This window comes from Pinus tabuliformis, chromosome J, assembly GCF_031772625.1.
Source record: "Pinus tabuliformis cultivar Carrire ecotype Pingquan chromosome J, CPIR1, whole genome shotgun sequence".
In the NCBI taxonomy this organism is placed as follows: domain Eukaryota; kingdom Viridiplantae; phylum Streptophyta; class Pinopsida; order Pinales; family Pinaceae; genus Pinus; species Pinus tabuliformis.
Window position 1 is genome coordinate 1055861206 of NC_142295.1, and position 13761 is coordinate 1055874966.

The following is a 13761-nucleotide window of genomic DNA, read 5'->3' on the forward strand; positions in this document are numbered from 1 at the left end:
GTTCAAATGTTATGATGAATGAAATGATGAATACCTGTAGGGCCAACAAATAAGTGGAAGCTCCATCTGTTTCGTAACCCCGCTAAAGCTATGGAGGAATCTCCATAGTCCTAATCTTTCAGGGACGAAACCATGTTTCTTAGAACCCAGAAAACCAAGAGCAAAAGACTAAGATAGTAGAAATGAGACGAGACCTCCATAAAACCCCAACAAAGATTTTAGATGGATCGTCGCTCGTCAGATTAGAGTAATGGCCGGATCACCGTCCAAACAGCGAAGGGAACGAGGCAGGAGGGACAGCTGGAGCACGCATGGCGACGAGACCTGTTGCCGCCACACCTCGTAGCAAAGCAATTAAATGTTTTATTAAATCCGAAATGAATGAAAATACTCTGAATACGTTTGCATTTGCATTGTAAAATATGCTCAGTAAAGACTTTGTACCAGATCTAAATACGAATATATGCTCTGTACCGCATAGCAGTAAACCAACCATAAACATTAATGGTTAAATAAACATGCAAGTTGATATTTGAATGCCTTCACCCTCGTTATAAGGATTGAGGTGAATATGTAATAAAAAAAAAATTACTATGGTTATGTTAAAAGTATATGGAGATGTGACACAAACAATTTGAATGTCCATGTAACAACTATAACAACTATATTTGAACAAGTAATTGTGCATGCTAAAGTTTAGGTTTGAAATTAATCTTATAATTATTTTCACAATGATTATTTTTCTATCAATTATTTTTTGCATAATAGGCAGTGACTAAACATCAACGTTGCATATTACACTTGTTATTATTATTTTTTAAAATAAAACATTAAATTGTAGTTAAGTATAATTAAATTAAATTTATAATTAAAATTATATAATTTTATTAGAGGTCATTTTGATCATCATTATAAAGAAACTTTTTTATATCATTAATTGGTTTTTAATTTTTAAATAAAATATAAAATTATTTCTGATATTGATTCTGAATAAAGTGTAAAACTCCGAGATTTATTTTTTATCTTACATATTAAAAACAAATTTATAATATAAATATATAACTTTTCTTAATAATAAAATTAATTTATATTTTTGAAAGTAACCCATAATAATAATCTTTATTATAAATTATTAAATTATAATAAATTTTGTTACATTTATTTTTTTATTGAAAAATATAAAATGCATATAAATTTATTAGTGACGAATATAAAATATATAATAATTTTAATTAAAGATTATAGGATTTTTTACTATTAAGTTTTTAGTCTATTTCCATATTTTTAATGATATATGGGATAATTTTATTTTCATGAGTAGTTACTCAAAGATTAGTTCATTTCTTAAAGATTTTTGGATAAGTTTAATTTCTTTCCATATATTTAAAGATGGTAATATAATATTTTTATTTAAAGTTTATTTATTTTCATTTAAGTTGTTTTATATATATATATATATATTTTTATATATATGTAAATTAAGTAAAGAGTTTTAAAAATTAAGAGTTTTTAGTAAATTTTAATTTAATTTTGTTAGAGTGAAAATCATAAATCAACATAATTATCAAATTATGACATTGCATCATTATCACTGTGGTGAATTCAAATTTGTGATATATATAGTCAAATGTCACCCATAAACAAGATGATATACACATTATATGTGTGTAAACAAATTTTGGTTAACATGTTTGTTATTGAGGAGTCTTGGGAACCTCGAAAATTTTAACATGGTTTTATATTTGGATTTATCTATTAAGACCCCTTTTTCTCTTGCTACCTCAACACTAAAACTCCCATAAAAAAAGCCAACCTTTTCTACTCACATTTGATATCCTTCTTTATGTATTGGGAGGATATCTTGAGGGAAAGCTTTCCATGGTTTTAGTTAACATATCTTTAAATCATAGAAGTAAAAGGCCATATTTCTCTTATACATTTTGCAAAGTATTTGTTGTGTATCCCTCAATTTATTGCATTTGACATACATTTTCACAATTTTCAAGCCCATAAATGCATTCAAGTCTTTATTGTTGAATACCACGCAATCATGGACTATTTTTTATTTTGTGACAACCTTCTGAAATGAATGTGCTTGTGTTATAAATTGTCCATAACATTGCATCTTATTCATGCATTACGTCGAAAAACTTGCAAGAATGCTTTGCGAAATTAGCTTTTGTGGTTCTAGCCTATGTAGGTTATGTGTTGAAAAATGGGCTTTGATACCACTTGTAACATCCCCCAGTCACCCAATTAGGGAAATGCAATTACCATCGACATTGATGTCATAATTATAAATGATATAGATACGTAACACGACATAATAACATGCAATAAAAACCATAAAATATAAAATCAACAAACTGGTAAAGTAGAAGATAAAAAAAACTGGTAAAGTAAGCCATGGGCATGAATAAAATAGGTTTTATACATATATATGTTAAAATATGTTGAATGGATGCAGACCATAAATGCATTACCCAACCGTAGACAATGTTTCTCTAGCTCACTCAACAGTCAGTCACCCCTGAGCTAATTCCATGACTCTACTATGGTAACAACTAGTCAAGTGGGGTATATATCTAGTACCATGTACGAACAGGGCTAAGGTACCAAACCCAGTAGCCTCCAACCAATAGTCTCACATCCCCCATCATCCCTAGACCCAAGTAGTGCACCCCCTTCTTTGCACTCATAATTCCTCGAGTTGTGCCACTACCTCCATGGTGTCCAACTCAAGCCGTCTAAGGATATCCAAAAGCCTTGTGGCTTCCAGGAGTTGTTGTTTCCCTCGAGGGTCTCTAGGTACACTCTAGGCCCTTATACACAAACACTTATCCCTCCCTTATTGATGTCTAATTGATCACCATAAAACTCATAATTGCATTGAGACCACTGGCCCTAATCAATTTAATACACATTTAAGAGACATGCCTTTATAGAATCTGGCTCTTTGCGTATATCACATGCACCAACTCACCAACCTAAATATCATATGTACATAATCATTACAACTTCAAAATAATCTAGGGGTATAATTTTTTCCAACCAAATGTGCTTTTTGTTACATGTTTAGTTGACTTCGTTAGTTTCAAAACATACAAGACTGAAATATTATGGGAAATTAAAGTGTTGATCCTTGGGAAAAATCTTAGAGACACTCCACATGATTTTGTAATCTTATGGTGTTTTTTGTATTTTTTAGTTAAGTTTTAAGATGTCTTGATGAATGCATTGCACACCATATCCTTTTGTAAATTTGTGGCAGTATTTGGTATCTTTTCTTCATCTTGAAGATTCTTTAAAGATTGCATTAAGCCATTGTTTATGTTTCGTTATATATTTAAAAATCTTATTTTTTTGTTTAGTTTTTTTTTAATCTTATTTATTTTATAATTTTTTTTGTGACATATATATTTTTATATTATATAATTTTATTTGAGATTTTAGTTCGTGCCAAAACTATTTTTCTTAGTAAAATATTTCAATCTTTGTTCAATATTGTTCTTCACCAAAAACCACATAAATAAATTCCCTTACTTTTCCATACAATTTTAATAACCTACCTTGAAAGATATTCGATACTATAAAATCTTTTATTTTTAATATTATAATTATTTTAAATTCATTTGAAAATAAAATTAAAATAATCAATTTATTTATAAGTGAACATGAATCACCATATAAACCTTTCTTAAAACCATAACTATGGTTTAAGATACAAAATAATAAGTTAAAATTTTGGTCACCCCATCTTATGTGGACAATCATCTACTCATCATATCATAAATGTAACATATATACATGAATAATATTTGTTTTCTCCATTTTTGTTTAGTCTTTTCCATTTATTTTCAATCATGACCAAATAGAAGATAAGCCTAACGAAATCTGTCACTTCGTCATATAATCCTTTTCCTTTATTTGTCCTTCAAATTTAATTTCTTCTTTATCTTATCTTTCATTTTCAGTTATAATCACCCCTTTCTCAATTATAGCCTCCTGAAAAGTAACGTCATTGGGTTTATTTTCAGTTATAAAATTATATAGCTCTTTCCGTAATTAAATCCACTTGTCATTTTCCTGAAACAATATAGTGTAACTTTGAATTTATATAGTTTTTACTTTCTTTATTTTGCATTTAATCATTTCCAATAATGTGAAATTTCAAATTTTGGATAGTGGATTTTATTTTTCCTTTTTTTCCATCTTTAACTATAAACCTTTCAAAGATAAATTCAGAATTATTATCTTTCTTACGATAAATACTGATTCTATTTTAGATATTAGGGACAAAAACTTATAATAATTACCCAGGTTTAAATATATGTATAGTGCATGGTTATCATAAATGTTAACAAAGTGTATCTAAAGCATTTAGATATAGTTTTGTATTTCTAATAAAAAATAATTATTATAATTTAGAAATTATTTTATTGAATAGTTCTATTTTTTATTGGCTTTAAATAAATGTATAAATATTTTTAACATTATAATTTTAAATATATTTTGAATGCTTATATAACATTTTTTTATGGTGTTTTAGCTTGTTAAAGGGATATAGGCATTATGATTTAACAAAAATATATGGTTTGAATGAGAACGTATTTTAGTTCGACATCATGAATCATTATTGGGGTCATGATTGAGGGTTTTTAACATTTAAGTGGGATATAAGTGCCATGAGTAGGTTTTGTACATTGGAAATGGGATTCTAGTTCTAAACATGGTTGGTCAGGGAGAAGGAATAAGGAACTTAATTGTTAAATGAATCTTTTAGAAGACTACACATGTGTCTTAGCCCTTAAATTCCAATTCTCGAGCACAATAATCATCAACAACATCTACAAAGCATAACACATACCCTCCATAGGGCCTTTTAGCATCAAAGATAGAAATAGATGATATTGGGAGCCTTTACACATTGAGGATGGGTCACAATGTCTTGAACATGATTAAGGAAGGAAAGAAAGTGCCTTAATATAATTATTGAATCTTCTCAAACTCAAGAGCCTTGAATGAGTCCTTGAACCACTATATGAATCCTTTCTTGGCATTTTTTGTAAGCCTTTGAGTGGGATACAAGTGCCATGAGTTGGTTTTGTGCATTGGAAATAGGTAGGAGTGTCTAAACATGGTCAAGGGTGAATAAGGGATTTTATCCCTAATTGAACATTCTCTTACCTAAGAACCATGAGAAGACCCTGTACATAACAACATAAGCAACATTAACATTGGTTGGGGCATAAAAAAGAAACATTGATCCCAAAACATAACTTCTCTCCCTCAAGAACCATGAATACATTCTCAGACCACCACACAAGAGAAAGGATGGTTTGCAAGGCCTTGAATCAAGCACCATGAACATGCTTTTACAGCACCAAATGCGAGAGTGGATGTCTTTTAAGGCCTTATTAAAAATTTTAAAGCTTGAGTAGAATGAGCAACAGTTAGAAACCATGAAATGAGCCCTTTAGGGAGTCATTGACATTTGATTTGAATATGGGCCCCATTATGATGTCTTAGACATCATTGATGGTCTCTAGTTGGTGACCATAACTATAGGAGGGAAAGAAGATCTTATATCCCTATACCTTGGATCTTAGGCTCAAGCGCCATGGATAAATCCTCAAACTTCCACATCTAACATATATTGGTTATAAATGTGCTTTATGGGTGCTATGAGTACCACCCCCAGGTTATTTATGCACTAAGAACATGTTTCGATGTCTAACCAAGGTCATGGGAGCAGAATAATGGGCCTTATACCTGAAGGGATGCTTTTCAATCACAAACACCATGAACAAAACATAGTATCCATGAAGCTCTAAGGCTATAGTGATGAACATGTTCTTAAACAACCTCATGAGATCTGTGTATGACATATTTTTCTTACTGGAGGGATATGGATGCCATGAACCACAACACATGCCTTGAATGAGAATGTGTGTTGGGCCCACATGATGAATCATTCTTAGGGCCATGGTTGGGGTTCCTTAACATCTAAGTAGGACATGGCTGCCTTGGGTAGCTTTTATTCACTATAAATGTGTTGCAAGGTCTAAATATGGTTAGTGGAAAACAAGGGAATTAAGCCATAAATGAGCCTTCTAGAGCTCAAGTGTTATGGTTAGCAGAGGGAACATTTTCTCCTTAGGCCCTAAACACCACTTCTTTGGCTCAATCATAATGAACAACACTTGTAAACTGGAACACTAGAATACAATAATATATAGGTGTTTTTTGGGATCAAAGTTGGATGTAGATGCCATTAGGAGTTTTTGTACGTCGAGGATTTGTTGTGGGCCATGGACATGGTAAAGGAATGAAAAAAAATATGATAGGATATTATTGAACCTTCTTGGGATCAAGAGTCTTAAATGGTTCATAGAACCATCTTTTGTCATGCCTTTAAGTGGAATATGGGTGCCATGAATAGGTCTTATGCAATGGAAATGGGTTTGGATGCCTAAACATGGTCAAGAGGGTAAACACATGCCTTAACACCTAATTGAACGATCTTAGGTTTAATTATTATGAACATACCCTACATATAGTGACGCAAGGCCTCACTAAGGGGTATTTTCCCTAAGATTTCGATATGGGTGGCACTAAAATGTTTATGCATTATGGTTGGGTATAGAAAAAACACTCAAGGCCTTGATATTGGCCAAGGGAGGGAAATAACGACCTCATTCCCTAAATAACCACTACATGAGGGCATGGGTGGTTTGTGGGTCCTTATCATCATCAAACATTGAAAATAATTATCTTCAAATTTTATTGAAGCTTGTCATGATCAAGATTCTTGAAAAAATACTCAAGTGAACAAACTTGAACTTTGTAAGAGTTCTTTGACCTCTTAGTAGGGTACACGTAACATGTGTTTATTTGGGCATCTGAAATGTGTATCAACGAATAAACAAGGTCAAGGGGTAGGGAATGAAATGAATCCCTAATTAAACCTTCTCAAACATAAGCATCATCAAAAAAACCAATAAGAAATGAGACAAGCCCTCTTTAAGAAGTCTTGCACATCTAAGTTGAATATGGGTGACATTATTTGGTATTAGGCATCATAAATGAATCTTATGTTTGTTCCATAGTTGAAGAAGGGAATAAAGAGTCTCTAGCCCTAAAAATTTCTTCTTAGGCTAAAGGGTGAATCCATTAATATATGAACCACTTTTTAGTGAAATGTGGCAATGGAAATTTGATGTTTAACATTTTTTTATTAATTGAAACCTTGAAACTCATATATGTGAATGAATAAGTAATGCTTCTTCTTTTATAAATTTTTTGGAAAATATTTTTCTATTAATTTTTTGAATTGAACAAATTAAAAATAGATTTGTGTTCCAAAAATTGTTTTTCACCTTTTACCTAAAATGTAAAAACAAGAACACTCTTTTGAATAAAAAAACATCTAGAGAGTGCACACATCTTTTTTAATTTTCTAGTTGTGTAGTTTCAGCGATATCTTTTTTATGTCCACAAGGTCTTGGATAGACGGTGATTAGGTCCGCTATTAAGGCACTGCGTTAAGGTTCAATTTTTGTCCCAATTCGGGTGTTATTCTTCAATATGACCATGATGTAGCCTCACTAATGTCAAAATTACAAAAAAAAAGAGATATATTTTTGTCATTGGGGGGCTTTAACTACCTGAGATAAAATGCTTTGTATAAATTTTAGAATGAGGAAAATGAAAAAAATGAAAAATGTTTGTCATTGAATAGAGAATTCAATGATGAATATATATGGATCAAGTCCACCACATTCCATGGAAGAGATGAAAGAATTTCACCCATTGAAAAGTTGAAGTTCCATGAAAACTTACAAAAATGGGGAAGGATTATTAATTTTCAAGCCCTTGATCGAGGTCTAATTCTCAATCATATTTTTTTAAATGCCTTGAAAGCTCTCAACTATGGTATTTAAAAACCCTTGATCAAGGTATTTTTCAAATATATAATTGTTTTTAGTTTAAAAGTCTTGATTGATGTTTTAAGCCCTCGATTAAGGTTTCAAAACTTGTTCAAGGGTTAAAAACTTGATTAAGATAAAATCTTGATTGAGGGTCCACATAAGCCATTTTCATGTGCATGGCTTGCCAAAAAGTGGGATTGATATTCATAGGTTCACTATCAAGTGCCATGGAAATCCTCAAATAACCAGATTAGACCTTTGTTGGTTATCATTTGCTTCCAAGGGTGATGTGGGCAATAAGAACAACCTTATGCCTAAATGATGCTTATCTCATTTGTTACGAAAAACACCTACAATCCACCAAATATTGCATATCGTGTGCATAATTTCAATATGAGTTGTTTACCAAGGGACACTATGATGCTTTCAATGATGTTGATGGGTCTTTCCATATTGATAATGGTTAGGAAATTATAAGAAGGGCCTTGGGAATTTAACAAAGATTATTGGGCTCGAGCATAGTGAAATATGCATTGACACAACACATAGGAATTTCTATGGGATATTTGGTCTCTAAGTGAGATATGGTTGTGCTTTTTTGTTTTGGGAATTAATGATGGATCTACGAGCCTAGACCATAGTAAAAAGGAATACAAGGTCCTTATGTGGGAAAATAAACCTTCTAGGTTGCAAGTATTATGATTATGGAATTCAACCATGACACATGTCCTCTTTATAGAGTCTCTAACTCCTAAATATTATTTCTCGTGCCATTATGCATAGAAGGGATGGGCCTAGGGTCTTGACTATGCCTAGGAGAGAAAAGTAGATCCTAATGCTAAAGATTTACGTTTGAAACATAATTCCTAATAATAATGGCAAAGGAAGTCTCACATAGTTATGATTTTTTTAATAAAACACATGATCATTACTATTAATGCATGTATATTCTTGTAAATTCAAAAATTCGTGGGATTGCCTCTTTCCCTAAATTAACAAACCTTATTGTTCAAGCTACATAAACAAAAACAACTTCATTTTTTTAACACTCTATTCTGATCGCTGTTGTCAACCATGTTTTTAGATATTATCTACATGTTCATCAAGGATGAAATTGTGCACTCCTTAAATATTTGTATGAAGATACGAGATATTTAATCATTTCAATAGGAAATACATGAGCATATAGATTAAAAAGTAACATACTACAATTAGAAGAATGCACTTTTTTTAAGTTTATCAATTTTCAATAAATGAAAGTGATATATATTCCAAAAACCAAACTATTTTTGACATCATATCCTAATAAGTTGTGCAAGTACAAATAATAACTCCTAGTCAACATATTGTACTTTCTATATTTCCATTACAACTAAAGTGTCATGACAGGGAAGCATCAACTTGCATCATGTCAACACAATACATGAAATGATATAAGAGATCTTAAAACAAGCAATGCAATACAAATATGAGTGAAAAAGTTAAATCTATTTTAATATGTATGTTTTTTTATAGAATTTAGACTTTTGTGATCCATAGCATGTTTGTGAGAATAATTTTGGCAAAATCACATAAAAAATTATTCGTCGACACGTTTCGAACCAACTAGTGTGGTTCATAGTCAAGACAAGTTGAAGATCCAATCTGAGCGACAAGTTAAATAGGGACAACAGACCATTCCAACAACTATATTTTATCGAATAACGGATAAACAAGACCTCTAACGGCTAGATTTGACCAGGGGTTGCTAAAAAAATTTTAGTTAAATTATTTATATTGTTAAAATATTATTAATATAAATTAATATTATTGTTCCTATAAATAGTATAAATATTAGGGGAAAATTCTATTAAGATTAAAATATTAATATTAACGATCTTAATCTTATGGTAAATCCCATATTATAAGTCACCATTGTCTTATATAGTATTTAATATTAATATTTTATTATTATTATAATAGCCTAGTGTAAAAAAAAATAGTAATATTATTATTATTATTAACTTTAAACTCATAATACTTAGCTAATATTACTAACTTATAGTCTGATTAATCCTATAAAAGACTAATATTATTATTAGTGTTATATCTTTGTATTATTATAATTGGAGTGTATAATTTTATTATAATTAGTAATAAATTATTATTAGTAATAAAATTCGTTTATTACTAATTATAATAAAATTATACAATCCAATTATAATAATACAAAGATATACACTAATATTTTTAATAGGATTAAATGAGACTATAAGTTAGTAATATTAGCTAAGTATTACGAGTTTGAAGTTAATAATAATAATAATAATATTACTATTATTTTTTACACTAGGCCATTAATAATAATAATAATAATAATATGTATTTAATAATAATATTATTAATATCTATAGAAGACAATGGTCACTTATAATTGGGATTTACCATAAGATTAAGATCGTTAATATTAATATTTTATTCTTAATAGAATTTTCCCCTAATATTTATACTATTTATATGAACAATAATATTAATTTATATTAATAATATTTTTTACAATATAGATAATTTAACTAGAAGTTTTTTAACAACCTTGGACCTTGGTCAAATCTAATTAAGTCTTGTTTAGAGGTAAAATATAGCTGTTGGAATGGCCTGTTGTCCTATTGAACTTGTCACTAGATTGGATTTTCAACTTGTCACTAGATTGGATTTTCAACTTGTTGGTTGAAACGCGTTGACCAATAATTTTTTATGTGATTTTGCCAAATTATTCTCACAAACATGTATGTTTTTTATTATATTAACATTTACTACTCAAGAAATTTCACAAAGGATGCATGTCGTTCTTTGGGCCAACTAGAAACCATTTGACATTTATTTTGGAATCATCATTAAGCTGCAATTTCTTTTATAAACAAGTTGAAATACACTTCCTCACTAAGATCCACTAGAAAGGGACCCTTTAGAGAATGAAGATTTCATTGAAGTAAATATAGCAACATAATCTACTTCCCTAATGGAAACATATATGATCTTGGCTCAAAGCAAGGTTATATTTGTAAAATTAGAATGGTTATCTTGACCATATACATTTAAGAAAGACACCCTTCACTATTAGGGATGTTGTGTATTAGTCTCTAAAAGCAAAAGATTGTATTTGACAATAGACATTAAAGAATGAATATACCATTTAGTGCCATGAATGCCGTTTTCTACTTATAATGTTAAATTTATGTTTAAAATCTAATTGTATATGAAAATTAAAAATAAAATTGGAAATTAAATTCACTAAAAATTAATCTATTTATGGTTAGATTTGTAAATTAACCATTTCTTAATACAAAACTAGGTCATGCACATTAAATTTGAAGAATTATATATGTAATTTCTAAGCTCTATTTATCTAACCTTACTTATATATAATATGTTATTTTTATTATGTTTCAATAACATATGTTTTAAGATTTTAACTACTTTAATAAATGAAATTAAAGATTTATGATTTTAACTACAATAATAAATAATAAAATTAAAGATCAAAGATTTTGATTTATGATTTTAAATACAATAATAAGTAATAAAACTAATGGTTGAACACATTTTTAGATAAAATGTATTCTCATATTCCACTTTTAATTATTTAAATATTTTTAAAAATTAAACATAAAACAAAAATTTCTAATTTTCATTTTAAAATTAATTTATATTAAATAAAAAAAATATTATAAATTCAAAAAAAAGAGAATTTAGACTGGTTAAAAATATTATGTTTTATAAATGTGAATTGTTTTTCAATTTAATTTATTACTATTATATCAACAATAATATTTCATATTTAATTGAGAAAAAAAAATACAAAGAAAAATTAAAAATAACCATAAAATTTTATAAATTTTTTTTTTATTAAAAAGTCTATTAAATTTTTTATTAAAAGACTGAAAATAACATATGCAGATTTATTTAAAACATTTTTATACAAATTTATCTTAAACATTTTTTAAAAGAGATCAGAAATATCTAAAGTTAAAATTCCTATGTCTATTAACACTCATACTAAACTATCTTAAGATTAATAATGCAATTTCCTGGAGTGTACTTTAATTTAAAACCAAATATTAACAAATCTATAAATGTCATTTCAAAACTTAAAGTGAGTAGCATAATAATTGGCATGCCATGAACCATACAAGCCACACTGAAAATCCCAAATCTATGTAAACTGAGTCTTTATTTAAAAGTCCTGGTAAAGTAACATCTATGACACTGCACAAACATCCTTCATGCCTGCTGGAACATACTGGACTTATTATTAGACACCAATTGGAGAGAGGAACACTATTAAAGAGAACATATTGATTCAACTGTGGCAGCTGCAAGTACCGCACTGGCAGTTGGGGCCGCACTTGCAGTCGTTCTCCATAGATACCTCTGCAGCAGGCCTGTTTACACCAAAACAAAATAATTTCAAATATCATATCATTCTGAAACCATACAAATGAAAGTTATGACAACTATATATAACGCAATACCCCTTTTCATAACTGGTCTCCACAATACCGTCCATCTGGAAGCCCTTTTTACTGTGAAACAAAACAACCCAAAATCAAACGAGCTCAGACGTAGCTAGATTCGAACTCCTGACAAACTACACGAAATTTGAAAAGGATAAGGAGAGATAGATAAGAAATTGAGATTAAAAAAAAACTGTAAAGAGAGGAGTAGACAACATACGTGCAGTGGCTCTTGTCAGCGCAGTCACAATTTGCGCAGTCGCTCGACATGTTCGCAACAACAATTATCACAGAAACTAATTCGTTAACTTGTAGCTTCTCAAGGCCCGTTTACCTTCTCAAACTCTCTGCTCGCCCGCAAATATATAGAAGGCAGGCCAGCCTTGGGGGAGGCCAAGGACGCCTCCTCCAAAGTGATGAAGTCGGCGGCGAAAGTGATGCAGTCGGCGGTGAGTCGCAGCCGTCCGATCTCGTAGATCCGACGGGCGTATTGAAGTTCAACTTTGGGAAAGGCATCTTCTGAACTCAATAAAGCCGAGGATCAACACGTCATCTATAGGGAAATGAGAAGAATCTAACATTATTGAGATGGTTACCACCATTCATTTTAATGTCGTGCTTGACGTCCTCTACAGGTCCAATATATTATTGCGTGGGACTGGGAAACTAACTTTACTTTTTGATGGTGATATATGCCCTACCCCTATATGCTAAGTTCAAGAGAAACACACCCAAGGTCGAATCAATGACGCAATAGAAACATCGCCCTGTCCATAAAAGCCATACACAAAGACTAGACCCATGGTTAAATCCCTTAATGAAAGACATAAACATGGCTGAGGGACCATGTATTTTTGGTTTTTTGGATTTTACAATTTTTTTGAAATTTTGCATAAATAAGGCATGACCCATACTCGCATCACACACCAAACAAAAAGAGATAAAGGATCACACTCCTATGTACAATATGTACAAGCACAACATAGTCCAATAGGCCACGCTAAGATGTGCCACAGCTCGGCACATGCCAAGGTTTTATATACCGAACTCAAGGAGGATAAAGGTACCATATGGCTTACTAATGTGGGGCTTTGCAAATGAAATCAAACTGCCCAATCCGGAAGGTTGACATGCAAGGGATAGTCGAACATAGTCACACTCTCAAAATAACCTGAGGACATAAGCAAGGATCAGGTATTAAGGAGGTATGCGATGCTCATCAACAAGGTGGTAAGGGTTGGAGAGTCAGTGGAAAGTTCGGTAGTAGAATCCCAAGACTTGACTTGGTCCATGGGGTGGCAATTCAAGGAAGGCCAAGGAGATGCCCTCTAGGTCGG

The 13761-nt window shown here is 30.6% G+C and overlaps 1 protein-coding gene across 1 annotated transcript; it reads right to left on the reverse strand.

The window, feature by feature from the left end:
• Positions 1–12124: 12124 nt before the first annotated feature.
• LOC149230581 (metallothionein-like protein EMB30) lies at positions 12125–12832 on the reverse strand. The gene is made up of 3 exons (XM_089376097.1): positions 12645–12832; positions 12443–12493; positions 12125–12352 (listed from the first exon to the last, which is right to left on the reverse strand). The coding sequence occupies exons 1-3, from the start codon at positions 12692–12694 to the stop codon at positions 12271–12273; spliced, it is 183 nt and encodes a 60-aa protein (XP_089232223.1). The 5' UTR covers positions 12695–12832; the 3' UTR covers positions 12125–12270.
• Positions 12833–13761: the final 929 nt, after the last annotated feature.

Coding starts and splice junctions, on each gene's coding strand:
- LOC149230581 (XM_089376097.1), bottom strand. CDS start 12,694: ATGTCGAGCGACTGCGCAAATTGTGACTGCGCTGACAAGAGCCACTGC. Junction 12,494..12,644: donor GCTGACAAGAGCCACTGCAC/GTATGTTGTCTA, acceptor TTTGTTTCACAG/TAAAAAGGGCTTCCAGATGG. Junction 12,353..12,442: donor GAGACCAGTTATGAAAAGGG/GTATTGCGTTAT, acceptor TGGTGTAAACAG/GCCTGCTGCAGAGGTATCTA.